Below are 14,545 nucleotides of genomic sequence, written 5' to 3' on the forward strand. Positions count from 1 at the left end.
TTGGTCAGAAAGGCAGCCCAGTGCGGAATCGCCGCACTGCTGCCAGTCCGAAAGTTTCCTTTAACCCAACGAGTTGTGTGTGAGTGCGTTTGATCTGCGTTCTGTTATGCTCAATGGAAGGGACTGCTAATGTGGCTTGGCTAGATCAGAACGACCACCGACCAGACCCACCGAAATGAGCGAGACGGGTATTACCTCATTAGCTGATACCGATTCCGGTATCTCGTCGCTATCGATACCGGTATCCCACTGTCAACATGTAAATATATACTAGCCGAGCGCCGCCACTACGCGGCGGTAGTTTAGGTTTAGCTCTACTTGTTTTGGCACGCTACGCTGCGGTGGGCTAATTATTACAAAAAGCTAGGCCCCCCTATGCGCCTTAATATTTTTAAATTCATTAAGTAATCTGGGTCAGCGCATGGGGTATTTTCAAAAGTGTGCCCCTTTGACCGAAAAGAGAGTGGCGATTATGATTTTTTGTAAATTGGGCACCCTTTTTTTCACATCCCAAGGTACAGTAAGATTACTGGTATCTCTAGTAACATCTGTGCTTTGATAGTTCGGATACTTTTGAAAACTTCTGAACGCATTACGCTATCCCATAGGGGGATGGTGTTTGTCAGTCATTTTGCGACTGGTCCAACGGTCATTTATGTATTTCATTTACTACAGTAATTGTAGTCAAACTAGCGCTTTATGGCCCGCCATCAGCCTAAATGCCTCGCTAACCTGCAACTGCTTGTCCATGATCCTTTTGAGAGTCCGGTTGAGCTCCTCCGCTTTTTGTCGCTCCGCATACTCGATTGCAGCCATTGCCTGCCAGTCGCAAGTTAGTGCATCTTTCACTTCGTTCTCTCTCGGCAGCCCAACTCGATTCTGGAGCCTTTCCGCGTACTCTTCGAGGTCATGGACGTGCTCTCGCAAGAGCTGAAGTTCTGCTCGCTTGCGTCGTTGCAGTCCGGTCGACGAGCTCCAGCCCGTTCGTTTCCGTCTACGCTTCGGCTTCGTGGACGGCGTGGTGGTCTCAGATGAGCGAGTGGTGCGGTCGATGGTCGTAGGCGTGGTCGCTGGGAAATCGAGAGGTGGCAGTATTGCATGCTCGCACCAAGGGTCAGCAACGTCGCTGTTGTCGGAGAATACGTCAGGGCACACACAGCAGTCGATGAACGCGAAGAGTTCTTCCAACGACGCCATTTGTGTGTCTTCTTGCATCGCACTACTGATCTGATCCGTCCTTGAGGCCGCGCTTTCTCAAATGAGATCACACCGGTACACAAAAAACTACTGTATTACTGCAAGCACGTGCATCCTGCACTTGGCAAAATCATCCGCCTACTGCCAGTAAACTACAGGTACGGTACCAGTGGTACCACCGAAGCATACTTCACATTTTTATGCATTTGCGTTTTGCTCATCAGCCTCACGAGGTGCCACACGTACGGAGCCTATTACACTCCGTCCAGTACTATACCAGGTACTAGGCAATGGCAATCTCCCAGTAAGCCTCACCTTACATACTGGTGTAGGTACGGAGCTGCTATTAAGAAACTTCGACTCGATGAGGCATGGCCTTGCCGCGTTGCACTATTTCGACTCGGATTTGCCTCTATGGACGCAGCAGAGTATTACAGATGGCGTTTTTGTGGCTGGTCGCTCCGTATGTACAGTCGCTCTTTGTAAGTCATAACGTTTACTGCACCGCTTCAGTACACCTTTCGTTTTGGGAACATAATTGACTCGTCCAATCGCTTGGTACGGTATGTCACAATTTATAGAGTTGTGGGGAATGCTTACGATGCCCGAACTGATTACAATGGCAATTGACGACTAATAAAGGACTCAGCAACGGAATACTTCAACAACTAAGTCTTGCCTCGTTTATCATGTTGTTTCAACAGATTGCTGACACTACGTAATACCAAGTACAGCATCATTGTTCACCCACATCAAACGAAGCAATCTTTTGTCAAAGTGCATTGCCTCCTGCGTTTGAGCACCATTGACAAATCTGTCGATATGTTGCAGGCTGCAGCTTGCAGCACATCCTCGGACTCCCTGTCGTCGTACTGTATTGCCTACAAGCTGTACAACAGGCAACTACCGGTGCATGTACAAGTAAGGTAAAATGCCAGTTTAAGTCAGTGACAGATGACCAACTTTAAAAGCTCATAATTTTCAACGGACATTGAAGATGAGAATAAAACAACCACGACTGGAATTATCAGAATCTCGTCTTTCTTATTGCTAAGCGCAACACATTAATTGAGTACTATTCGGCCATCAGTGGCGGTTTGAAATTACCATCTTTTTTCGTCGTGTGCCAGTTTAAGACAATTTTAAACTTGACTTGAGTATGGACACGAGGCTTTTATGTACGATCGTGCACGTACTGTTGAATTTCTGTAAATTATGATTAGAACCCACGTGAAATTATAACCTTGACTTGGATCAAAATAGATGGTGTATTAAAATCCGGAGTATTTAGAAGCTCACCTCGAACAGAGCTGTATCACTGCTAGCAGCTTCTGACTGCTGATGCACTAGCACCAATTCGCTCTCCATGCCTTGTTCCTCTTCGTGTTTGTGCTCGTTCTAATGGTTGTGATCGTGGTATTGCTTTTGATGTAGCTCTTGGTCCTGGTGGTGCATACCACTCGCTGTCGTTTTTGTAGAAATTCTGTCTCTGCGATTTTCTTGTTCGCTTCGGCGCGTTTCGTTGGGAGGGCTGGTCAGGTTGCTGAAGCATCTCACGCGTTAAAAATCTACCAGCCACTGCCTTGGTTTTTCTTTTCCTATTCTGCTTGTGCTGGCGAGCAGGCAGACGCAAGATTTCGTGCTGTACGGTCTCCTTGTATCGCAGTCAAGAAGCCTTTTTGACGGTGGCGGAAACTCCGTTGTGTTGGAAATTGTGTAGCTTCTCGTGCATTTTTACAAGATTTAACGGAAAAATGCCGCAGCTCTGAAATCCAGATGAGATATTGCTGTTGAAATTGCAGCTTGTCCACGCTAGTGCGGCCATTTGAAGAGCCTTTTCCTTGCTGATAGTATTAATCCCGTTAGCTCGAATGATAGCATCAATAAGATCTTGGAGCGTATTTTTGAACGAAGAAAACACGGCAGTATCCAATGGCTGCAGTAAGTGTGTGCCGTTGGCAGGTGGGCACACCAATCTGATCTGCATCCGATCAGCGGTCTCAACTATTTCGGTTGCAATATGAGACGAACAGCCATCCATGACGAGAAGCAGCGGTCGCTTGACAGGTGTGGGTACCGACAAAGCGAAAAAAAACAATCCATTTTGCGAGTAGTGTCGCTGTCATAAATGCCTTTGGAGTAGTTGTCACTGCTGCTCCATGAATACTGCATTGCTCTAAGAGTTCGGTCTCCACACGCTCACCGGGTAGAATGAATAACGGAGGAGCGACGAAATCACTAGCGCTACCGCACGCTACAAGCGAGAGGTGAAAGCTGGTAGTAGGATCCGTATGCCAGACGTTCTTGGATCCTTTAAGTGCTATGACCCGTGTGGTCTTACGAGAGCTTTCAAATGTTTCGTCCATGTTGAAAACGCGGCTCCCATCCATGTTCTCCTCCACGATAACCTTGCCAAAGAACTGAAAAGTGTAGCCACCTCTAATTCAGTCACATTATTGCGCACCTTTGACACCGACTGAGAAGCACGAGAGCTCAAGTCATGAAATCTTCCTTTAAATCGACGGTACCATCCCATGCCTACTGGTTTGCCGGTAACTAGCTTGGAAATATGTTGAGCTTTTCTGACAATATCCTTCCTTCCAACCGGAGCTCCCTCAACTTGTTGACCCACAACCCATTCGTGAATACTTTTTTCGGCTTCCTTGGGCAGAGTGGGATCAGGTCCGCGCCGTTTGCTGAAGGTGTACGGGCCATTATTCCCGTTCTCACGCCAATTAACGTCCTCTCCAACCCACCGGAACGAGTTTCGAACTGGAACACCGCTCTCCTCGCCAATAGCTTCAATATTGCCTCCCTCGTGAATAGACCTCACCAATTCCATCTTCTTCTTGCTGCTATACGTTGTGCGACGCTTCATGGTTGGAAGCCAGATCAAAGCTGACAGGTATTCGTGGAGGCGAGCGCCGCTCTAAAAATAACCAATTAGATGCATCTACGACTGCTATTGGTGCGCCTTAAACTGATCCAAATGACTTAAACTGGCATTTTACCTTACATTACTTATAGTTGCATCGATTAATTTACTTGTATTTTATTGTCTTCGGAGACCAGCTGTAGTGGTTGGTGCATTGGTGACCAAGCCTTGCCCACTGCACTGGGCCGCACAGAACGTGCGGCCAAGCTGGCATAGGAAGTAGTAAGGTATAGTCGAGAGCTATAAGGTATAGTCGAGGACGTGACATCACGTACCGATAAGCCGTAGTGATAAGTTTAGTCAGTGAGTTTGAGTTTTACCTCAAAGCAAGCAATAGATCAAGGCTAAAAGGAAGCGCCAGCTTCCCTCGTGTGTGTTCGAGTTTCGATACCCACTACAAAGATATCTTTAGTTGCGAAGGTAGTAACTTTGAACGGAAACAAGAATCATGACGTCGAGTCAGCTAGCTAACCAGGAGAGCGCCGCCAAGGTGCAAATCGAAGACGATGCAAGTGTCAGCGTTCCGGTGGTGGTACAGCCATCTGTACCACGAGCTCCGCAGCCAATTTAACGCTATCGTGAACGCGCCGTCGATCACCGATGTGTCGCGTGAAGCCCTGTTAGATTGGCTTAAGTTCCGGAAGGAGTACGTAGCCGTCACGGAGGCGAGATGCAAGGCCGGTAACGAGGACGTGAAGGCTGTTCTGCGCTCAGTGCGCAATTCGTTTGATGAGAACCTATTGGAGACTATGTGCGAGACACGTTGGGACGTGGACCTGGATAATTTGACGGACGAATTTCTCATGACCAAGATTACGGAGATAACCGCGAGTTTCAAGAACAGAGAGTAGCCTGACATGGATGCGCTCTTTAGTGCAGAACTGAAGTTTGACATGTCACGCTCGGATATTGAAGGTCGTGTTACTGCGTATTTTCATCTTGCGAATGAGATTATCAAATGCAACGGTGTGAAAGACCTCTTCTTGGGCGAAGAAGGAGTCAAACGCAAATGTAAGGTGTTGATGAATTTCCTGCCTGGGCCTTTAAAAAAAAGGTTAAAAATGAACTGGAATTTCGCAGCAGTGAAGCAAAGGCCTCTGTGAGAAAATTATTTGCTTTGGTGAATGATTTTGCTCTGGAACTGCACAGGGCAGACGAATCTGCGAGACAGATGAATGCCAGAGTTGCAAAGCAAGGCAAAAGCTTCAGTACGAAGAACTCTACGAAGTCGTTTGGTAAAAAGCCAGTGATTACCACGTTTGGTGTTACGGTTGGAGCAAAGCGAAGCGCCGATGTCCCGCCGAGGTCTGACAAGCAGCGTAAGTTCGCCCGTCCACCGAATACCAAAAAGTGTTTTCATTGTGGCAAAGAACACGAATTTGTCAACTGCCCCACGGCAACCAATGCCAACAAAGCTGCAATCCGAGCCAAAAGACGTGAAGAATATCTGTCGAGGCAAAAAGACGGGCGGCAGCAGCAACGATGACGCAATTAAGGCCTGTCATATTCGCGAGTGTCTTCCACCAGAAGGCGGTACAGTACTGCTTGAAGGTGTGTTGAGTGTTCCGCTCTGTGCGGATAGTGGAGCGACGCAGTCAAGTATGAGCGATCGAGTGTTTAATCGGTTGAAGAAGGTGTGTCCGGGAGTCGAAAATGTGGAGTTGGAGAATCCCATTCCGTGCATTACGGTGAGCGGTGATGTGGAGGTAAGGAAAGCAGTAAATGTGAATGCCACGTTACGAACAGCGGCAGGACCAGTGTCGATCAGCTCTCCGGTACAATGTTTGATTGTACCCGGTGAACTCGAAGAATTTCTCCTTGGTAAAGAGATGCTGGCCTCTTTGGGCATTGACGTTGACAGAGAGTTGGAAATGCTGGCTAGCCAAGGCCAGTATTACGAAGTAGATGATTTTGATGAACCTGAAGTGAGCTCGAGACCAGAGTTGAGTGATGAATTTAACAAATTGGTGCGAGGTTTTGTTGAAAAAGCCAAGCAGCGTAATTTCCCGGTGAATTATCTTGGAGAATTGGAGAGAATCGCGACGAGGTTTGATATTTGGAGATTGACGCTGGGAAACGACCCTCCTGCTCGAGTGCCACCTATGCGAATACGACTGAAAGAGGATGCTAAACCTTACAAATGTAAGGCAAGGAAGTATCCACCGGAGGTCAGAAAGTTTATGGAGGACTTTAACAACAAATTGGAGGGACTTGGACGGATCTACGAGAATCCTAATAGTAGATGGGCTTGTCCAGCTCGCCAGTTCGAAAGCCTGGTACTAACGAGTTTCGACAGACAGCAGATTACAAACCAACAAATATCCAGATTGATGGTATTGTAGGCGTCATGCCAAACCCGCAAGTTGACTTGGAATTGGTGCGAGGATGTCAGTTCTTTGGGTTGTTTGATTTTATCAAAGGGTACTGGCAGATTGCTTTGGATGAAGCTTGCCAAGAAATACTCTCCTACATGACCCACCAAAAGATTTACACACCAAGACGCGTACCACAAGGGAGTTGCGATGCAGCTTTGTTTTTTCAAGCAACGATTGAGAAGTGCCTACAAGAACTGTTGTACAAGCACTTATTGGTGTGGATAGATGACCTGCTACTCTATGCAGTCGATGTTAAGACGTATCTCTCAAAGTTGGAAAGATTGTTCGAGCTACTTGATTACTTTGGCTTTAAACTGAGTGTGTCATAGTCGAGTCTGTACGAATTGGAGGTTATTTGGTGTGGTAAGATCATTACCGGTGCTGGTGTGAGCCACGAACCGGAGCGTATTAAAGCGTTGAGTACCGTACCGTATCCTACCAAGGCTGGTGAGTTACAGCAATTTCTCTGTGCGTCCAACTGGATGCGTAAGAGTGTTGTGGACTTCGCCAGAGCAGCTAAACCACTACAGGAAAAGCTGGATCAAGTACTTTCTACTGCATCAAAGAAGACAAAACGTGTAGCGTCCGGAATTGGCATAGAGTTGTCGAACAGCGAACGAGAGGCGTTTGATGGCTTAAAGGACAAGCTAGCAAATGCAGCAAGTCTGGCTTTCCCTGATCCAGAGGCAGTGATGTGCCTCATCACTGACGCATCCGACATTGGCTTCGGCATCATTGTGAGTCAAGTGCGCAAGTGGCAGACTGGGAAACCTGTAGTAGAACAACAGCATGAGATTTTGGTGTGCGTAAGCGGCACATTTACGGGCTCGCAACGCAACTGGAGTGTCATCGAGAAAGAAGCGTACCCAATCATTTGTGCATGTGATCGACTCAGCTATCTGCTTTTACGCCCGCAAGCTGAATCGTACGAGGAGTGCGCTTTCCGAAGATTTGGAGCTAGCGAGATGATAAGGCATGATCGGGAGCCAGGCTTTATGTCCGATTTCGTTCGAGCATTCAACCGGATCCTGGGGCAGCAACCAGGGCATATCGACGGAACCAACAATGTGTGGGCTGATATGGTGTCGTGGTGGGCTGGCAATCACGACAATGGTGTAGCTCTGCGAGCTATGGTGTTACGGAAACGCAGGCGAGGAGAGGAAGAAAGGACTCCGGTAAGCCGGAATAAGCGTCGACGAGGGAAGGAAGATAGGATCCCGACGATGCAGGCCAAGCGTCGAGGAGGGGAGGTAGATAGGACCCTGACGACACGACCAGTGAGCACTACATCGACTATAGCAAGCAACAACGCAGCGAAGACTGCTAGTAGAGCGGTAATACGACCGTTTGACGACCCAAACTTCACGTGGCCAAAACTTGACGAGATTATTGTGGCTCAAGAGCAGCACAGAAGTACTGTACCAGCGGATACTTTGACTCGGGTTAACTCGGGCAAGGGTTGGTACTGCAAAGGAAGTCTGTGGATCCCAGAAGCAGCGGAGGTACTGCTCCAGCGCCTCATGATCGTAGCACATTGTGGTGTACAAGGTCATAGAGGACGAGCCACTATGATGGAGCAACTACAACGACAGTTTTTTGTGGACCATTTACGAGCAAAAGTGGATAAATTTTTGACATCATGCCTGTTGTGTCAGCATGTAAAGGGCGGTAAAGTGGTGCAGCGACCTTGGGGTGAAACACTACGTTGTCACGAGCGAAATGGAGTTCTACACTGGGATTTTCTCACTGTAGGTGAATCATTTGGCAGTGACAAATATCTACTTGTACTGAAGGATGAGGCGACACACTACTGTGACCTGGTGCCGTGTGCGACCCCCAATAGTGCTGTAGCGGTGGCGGCCATCCTAGACTGGCACGGCCGGTACGGCATTCCACCAGTATGGGTGAGCGACCAAGGTAGCCATTTCAAGAATGCAGTTGTAGCAGACGTATGCAAACGACTAAGATGCGAACAAAGGTTCACGGTGGCTTACAGCCCCTGGATCAATGGTAGCATCGAACGTGTGAACCGTGACGTGATCCAAGTGCTCAGAGTACTCTGTCTAGAGTATAAAAAGGACATTAAGGACTGGACATCTTTTGTACCGCTGCTAAAGGCAAGTATAAATCATACCCCACTGCCGTTACCTGGGAACAAGGCTCCTGTGGAGTTATTCTGTGCGCTGCCGCTACCGAGCCCACTTGAGTTTTGTGTAGACCCAGAGCAGAAGCGAGTTGTGGAGATGACTAAGCAGCCCGAGTTAATATCGCAAAAGCTCGAGGAGCTGCGAGAAAGTGTTCATAAAATGCATCGTGCAGTGGAAAAAGAACGTGCGAAGCAAACCCGAAGGAACAAAGACAAGAAGGTTGGTGCACGGAAGGCCAATTTCAGTGTGGGTGACTTTGTGTTGAGGTCTAGAGTAGACCAGAAACACCAGGACAAGCTGTTGATTATTTAGGTTGGGCCGTACCAGATTGTGCGTGCGGATGTACACTCATTTGTGGTCCGACACCTCGTGACTGGTGTAGAAACAAACGTTCACGCGTCTAGACTAAAGTACTACGCGGACAAGGATTATGAAGTGACTGAAGAAGTCAGAGAGCACGTAGCGTCCCAAGGAATTGTACTATCGGTGGCCGAGCTCAAAGAGCACCGGTGGAGCCCCAATAGGAAGGGTTACGAGATACTGGTGTCTTGGAAAGGACTACTAGCTCTCATATATTCAGACAACATTCAAGCAACACTCATGAACCATGGTTAGACATTGCGTGTTCAGGCACCATGAAAGAGTGGTCAAGGCTTGAAGGGGCGGTGTAGTGGTTGGTGCATTGGTGACCAAGCCTTGCCCACTGCACTGGGCCGCACAGAACGTGCGGCCAAGCTGGCATAGGATGTAGTAAGGTATAGTCGAGAGCTATAAGGTATAGTCGAGGACGTGACATCACGTACCGATAAGCCGTAGTGATAAGTTTAGTCAGTGAGTTTGAGTTTTACCTCAAAGCAAGCAATAGATCAAGGCTAAAAGGAAGCGCCAGCTTCCCTCGTGTGTGTTCGAGTTTCGATACCCACTACACCAGCACAACAGTTGGGCGTAACCAGCCATCAAGTAAGTATTTAACTCATACAGGCTGATTCGCTCGTTGGGAGTGGTGTCATATCGTATCGGCTTTCGCCACCTCCTATTTGACTTAATAAGTTTTGCTAATGGTAATACATATACGCCACCTCCTATTTGACTTAATAAGTTTTGCTAGTGGTAATACATATACTGTCGCAATGCATACTAAGCTGAAGGGGGCATATCAAAGGGAAGACAGAGGAGTTTATGGCGAGCCTAGTTAGGTATGTGTTGGCGTGCATACCACAGCTACAGCAGAAGGTTTGGTACTGCTCTTAAAGCTAGCAATATTTATTTATTTATTATCTTGTTGGCTTTTGTATGGCCCTCCCTGATTAATATCGATTCAGAGCCGTGACACCTCTTCCCAAACACTTGCCAACGTTTGGTGTATATCTAACAGGTTGTTCATGATCGCGTGAAGAGCACGATTTACCTCCTCCGATCGCAGACGTTCCTTAAACTCTACCGCCGCAATCTCCTTCCACTAACTTCGAGTTGCCATCGTGGGGAAGGCAAAAGCCGGCACGGGGGGAACTTTAAGTTGCTGTAGATAGGTCTCCAAATTCATGGCATGTTGTCGTAGAAATTGCAGCTCCGTTCGCTTGCGTCTCTGCAAACCAGTGGACGAACTCCATCCAACACGTTTCCTCCGGCGTTGTGGGGGCTTCTTCTGCATTATCGTGGCTGCTACAGGGTTTGACCTTTCTCCGTCCTGAATCGAGCGCAGCTCTTTGGTTTCGGCAACACACGTGAAGGTCCCATTTTCAACGGTCTCAGCAGACTCATTCGAGCAGTCGATAACGGCGATGAGCTCCTCGAGAGTCGCCATTTTCTCTTCATTTTCTTCAAGCAAGTAGTTCATCAAATTGCTGTGCTCGCACTGTATTTGAAAGGAAGAAAGGTTTAATAGCTCTCCGGTGGTCAGTGACCGCCACATCAGAAAAAGCGTCTTGCTGTAGAGGAGCAACGAAAGTTCATGATAGTGCCACCAGAAGCACCGACGAACAGTGCCAGTATTAATAGTAATAGCTTGCAGCCAATCTCGCAGCTCGCAACACGATTGTAGGAAAAGCTTCATTGTAAGTACTGTAAATGCTGGTGCCAACGACTCTCGACGGAGAATGTGCGCTGAACTGCTTTACTGTTAGTATTATTATAATTTTTTAATATTATATTTATAATAATACATGTATTATAATAGCATGTGAATAATAGAAAAAGTGTACCGGTAGTGATGTAACTGGACCAGGTGTCGGTCCAGGAATTTGGCGAAAGCAATTACGAGAGTGTCAGAGAGCTCGATAATGTCTAGAATCACTAAGTCTAAACGAGGACAACTAGCGTCCAAAACCTTAGCCCCCCCCCACCTCCTCCATGTCACCCAGCCTGCAATCCCTCAGCACTATATGACGAGGCATGTATCTGGAACATCACTGAGTCGGCTGACTGGACCACTCGGCTCGATACCGATGGTGCCAGTACAGGTTTTCTAGTGTATCTAGTCAGCCACTGAAGCTTTTTATTTTATCTTATGCGGCTCACACCGGCAGCACTCTCTGCATCAACCCCGCTTTACCACTGAATTGGAAGTTATTAATACAAGCTGTCATGAGCTAAAATATACTCTGCATTCTACCATTTCACTATTACAGTAGTACTGTAGCGCACATCAAGTTTGCAAATTCGCATTCCACGATTGTGTACAGAAACAAGGAATTGTGCCATGAATATGTCTAAGATGAGCGCGCATATCGTGGTATCCTGTCGTACTTGATATGATGTGAGCTGGTAGACTTGCTTTTTGTAAGAATCGCTTAACCCCTTGGTTCCCAACGTCATAAGCTACGACGTAACGGAATTGTTCGTCGTAACTTACGACGAAAATCTTTGAACAATAGAAATTGGCTCGGAGGCAAAAACCAATACTTTAATCAAGTTATTTTCCACTCGAGATAAATATAAGCTCATGAAGGTCACACAGGAAAATGCAAAAACTAGACAGGGATAGGGTCTGTAAAGGTGTGTTGCAGGTTGCGCAGCCCTCATTTAAAAATTTTCCTGATGGCGCGTATTCGATCGACTGGACGCGCGAAACCTGACACGCTTCCGGACGACGTCGACTTCCGGCACTTGTGGCGACAGCTACGAGAGGCTGGCTGGCGCTCCAGACGTCCCAAAGGCCTAGAGACTCACTGGACATACGTCAAGCCAGGAGCGCCTGCTAACGGCGATATGGGCATCGACCTTTTTTTTGGCGAGGCAGCTGTAGTGGCTCATATCATTGAGTCCGGACTGCTACGGACCGAGAACGAGGTGAGGCTATCGTTTATGCAAGAAATATCATCTATACTAACGCATGAATACAGGGAGAGGCGTCTGTAGAGCACGAGAGGCGCAAAGCTGAGGACCAGGTCAACCATGAAGCTGATGTGCAAGACGGCGAAGATTGCAGCGAAGCGGAGGTCAATGTGCGTGCGTCCCAGATCGACACCAGTGTCCAGTTATCGCAGGGCACTATGCAAGACCTATTCGGTTCGCCTACGCCAAGCGAAGTGGAGCTGTCGCAAGGAGCTGTAAATCGCGCATTTGACCTTCCGCAAGACGACGGTCAGGATGGCATTTCAGAGCGGGATGTAATTGAAAAGGCGGCCCAATTACAACATCTCTCGGGGGCTTCTGGAGCCGAAAGATTGAATTCCGATGCACCTGTCCCTAGGCGAGCTCAACCACGACGTGAATTCAAGCGCGACGTTAACTTTGTGGAGGCCAACGAGAACTCGAGTGACTACGAGCACTTGAGCTCGGGAGATAGCGATGGTGGTGCACTGAGAGACAATGAGGAGGACTTTGTGGAGCTTCGTGCCCTGGACGACGATGACGACGTCATTTCGGAGACGGATGCGGTCCAGATGGATGAGGCGTTTATCGCTTCACTACGTATCGGTGACGACGATCAACTAAGCCGACCGGCGCTGGAAAGGCGACAGCAAACGTTTCGGACAATGCCGTGGACTCAACCATCGTCCAATTTCGAATAGTCTGACGGATATCCTGGCCTCGTTACCGAAGAAGCACATCCCGTTGTTGAACTACGGAACCCATGCGATTCACCACTGGATACATTCTTCTACTTTGCTCCGAAGTCTTTGTGGGTCTGTATCTGTGAAGAAACCAACCGCTACCGCAATTAGCAGATCCTACCAAGAGCCGAGCGATTGCGTGCAAAGTAGACTGAGCGGCGTGGGGCGCCAACCGAGACGCTGAAACAAATACGACGACGCCTTCGAATGAAGCCAGTGTATGGTACGTATGAGATTTTTCATGTGCTGGGTCTCTTGGTAGCACACATATTGTGCCCGCAGCAACGGCGCTTTGCTCAACACTGGTCGATGACAGAAGACGGCGCGGTCCCCGCTGGAACCTTCGGCAGGTTTATGCCCCGCAATCGCTGCCAGGATATCCTGAGAGATCTACATTTTGTGGATAACGAAAGTGAGCCTACCCGTGACAAGTTGCGAAAGCTTCGTCCTGTGGTTGATAAATTGCAAAAGCGCTTCCTTGCCGGGTGGACACTACCTACTGTGTTCTCATTTGACGAATGTGTTCCTCCAGCGACGTCTAGACGGAACACCACGAGGATGTTCATGCCGGACAAGCCGCACCGATACGGGTCCAAAATGTTTATGACGTGTGATGCCAGAACTGCGTATTGCCACAGGTGAGCCCGTGCTTCTTTTTCTTCAAATCGTAATGACGTAACTTACGCCTTTGCTATTGACCGCGTTATATTTTGTCGTAACTTTGGAGATTCGAGATTTACGTGGGCAAGGTGAAGACTCGTGAAGATTAGGCGAGCGCATTTGACCATAAGACTGGAGCTGCAGCGGTGGTCCGCAACCTCAAGGTTGTACTTGCCTCAGGACGCCAAGCATTCCATGCTGTCACGATTGACCGCTTTTATTCGTCCATCCCGTTGGCAATCGAGTTGCTGTCTATGAGTGTGTACGTCGTGGGCACTATCATGACACGACGTCTTGGATATGATCGCAATGTTGAGGAGTCTCGGAAAACCAGATTAATCACCATACCGCGTGGGTCGTTCACATTTTCGCGGTCGTTATCAGTGCCAAGTCTGATTGCCTTCCATTGGTGGTACCGTAAACCGGTTCATTACCTATGCACAGGGTCAGTGATGGATGCGTCAACGATCAACCGCAACGTAAAGGGTGCAGGGCCGACGACAGTGCCGTGTCCACAGGCAGTAAACGACTACCAGGAGTGGATGGGCGGAGTGGATGTTCACGACTAACTCCGCCTCCAAACCTTCTTAATTCAGACATCTGTTCGTTTTGCCAAGTATTACAAGAGCCTATTTTTAGGTCTCATGGATCTCGTTATGGTGAACGCTTATATATCGCACAAAGAGGCGTGCAAATTCACGAATACCCTGGCGTTGAAGCGTGTAGAATGATATGCCGTACTACACAAACAGTTGCTGCAGCTAAAGGAGCAGGATTTTGCTGGAGTGGCGTCTACACCTTCTCCTGGAGGCAAGAAACGCAGGCGAAGACGCGCTGGCCACTCTCTCATACAGTTTGACGACTGGGTAACGGTCTCGGGCATTCAGAAACTACGCCAACGTTCTTGTAAGGTATGCGCGCTGCTTCGTGGAGAGCGAAAGAAGTCGTTTCAGACCACCTTCTACTGTGATCAGTGCTCTATCGACGACGCAAAGTGCTACCTGTGTCCGAAGGCAAGGCGTGAATACAGGGGCGTGATGAAAACGTGCTTTCAGATTTGGCACGAGGACTTCGAGTGTGGGCTCGCCATTCCGACTTCGCTTGGCAAGCGCGTTGTCCTCAGGCGACCTGGAAAGAAGACCGGAGAGCGGAAGAAGACCAGAAGAGAGCTGCTAC

General features: G+C 48.4%; 1 protein-coding gene across 1 annotated transcript; it reads right to left on the bottom strand.

Moving 5' to 3' along the window:
• Positions 1–2,863: 2,863 nt before the first annotated feature.
• Positions 2,864–4,075, bottom strand: PITG_09151 (uncharacterized protein; the record flags this gene model as incomplete). The annotated part of the gene is made up of 3 exons (XM_002903424.1): positions 2,864–3,041; positions 3,451–3,617; positions 3,662–4,075. The coding sequence occupies 3 exons, from the start codon at positions 4,073–4,075 to the stop codon at positions 2,864–2,866; spliced, it is 759 nt and encodes a 252-aa protein (XP_002903470.1).
• Positions 4,076–14,545: the final 10,470 nt, after the last annotated feature.

Source organism: Phytophthora infestans, genomic scaffold (assembly GCF_000142945.1).
Source record: "Phytophthora infestans T30-4 supercont1.14 genomic scaffold, whole genome shotgun sequence".
In the NCBI taxonomy this organism is placed as follows: Eukaryota; Oomycota; class Peronosporomycetes; order Peronosporales; family Peronosporaceae; genus Phytophthora; species Phytophthora infestans.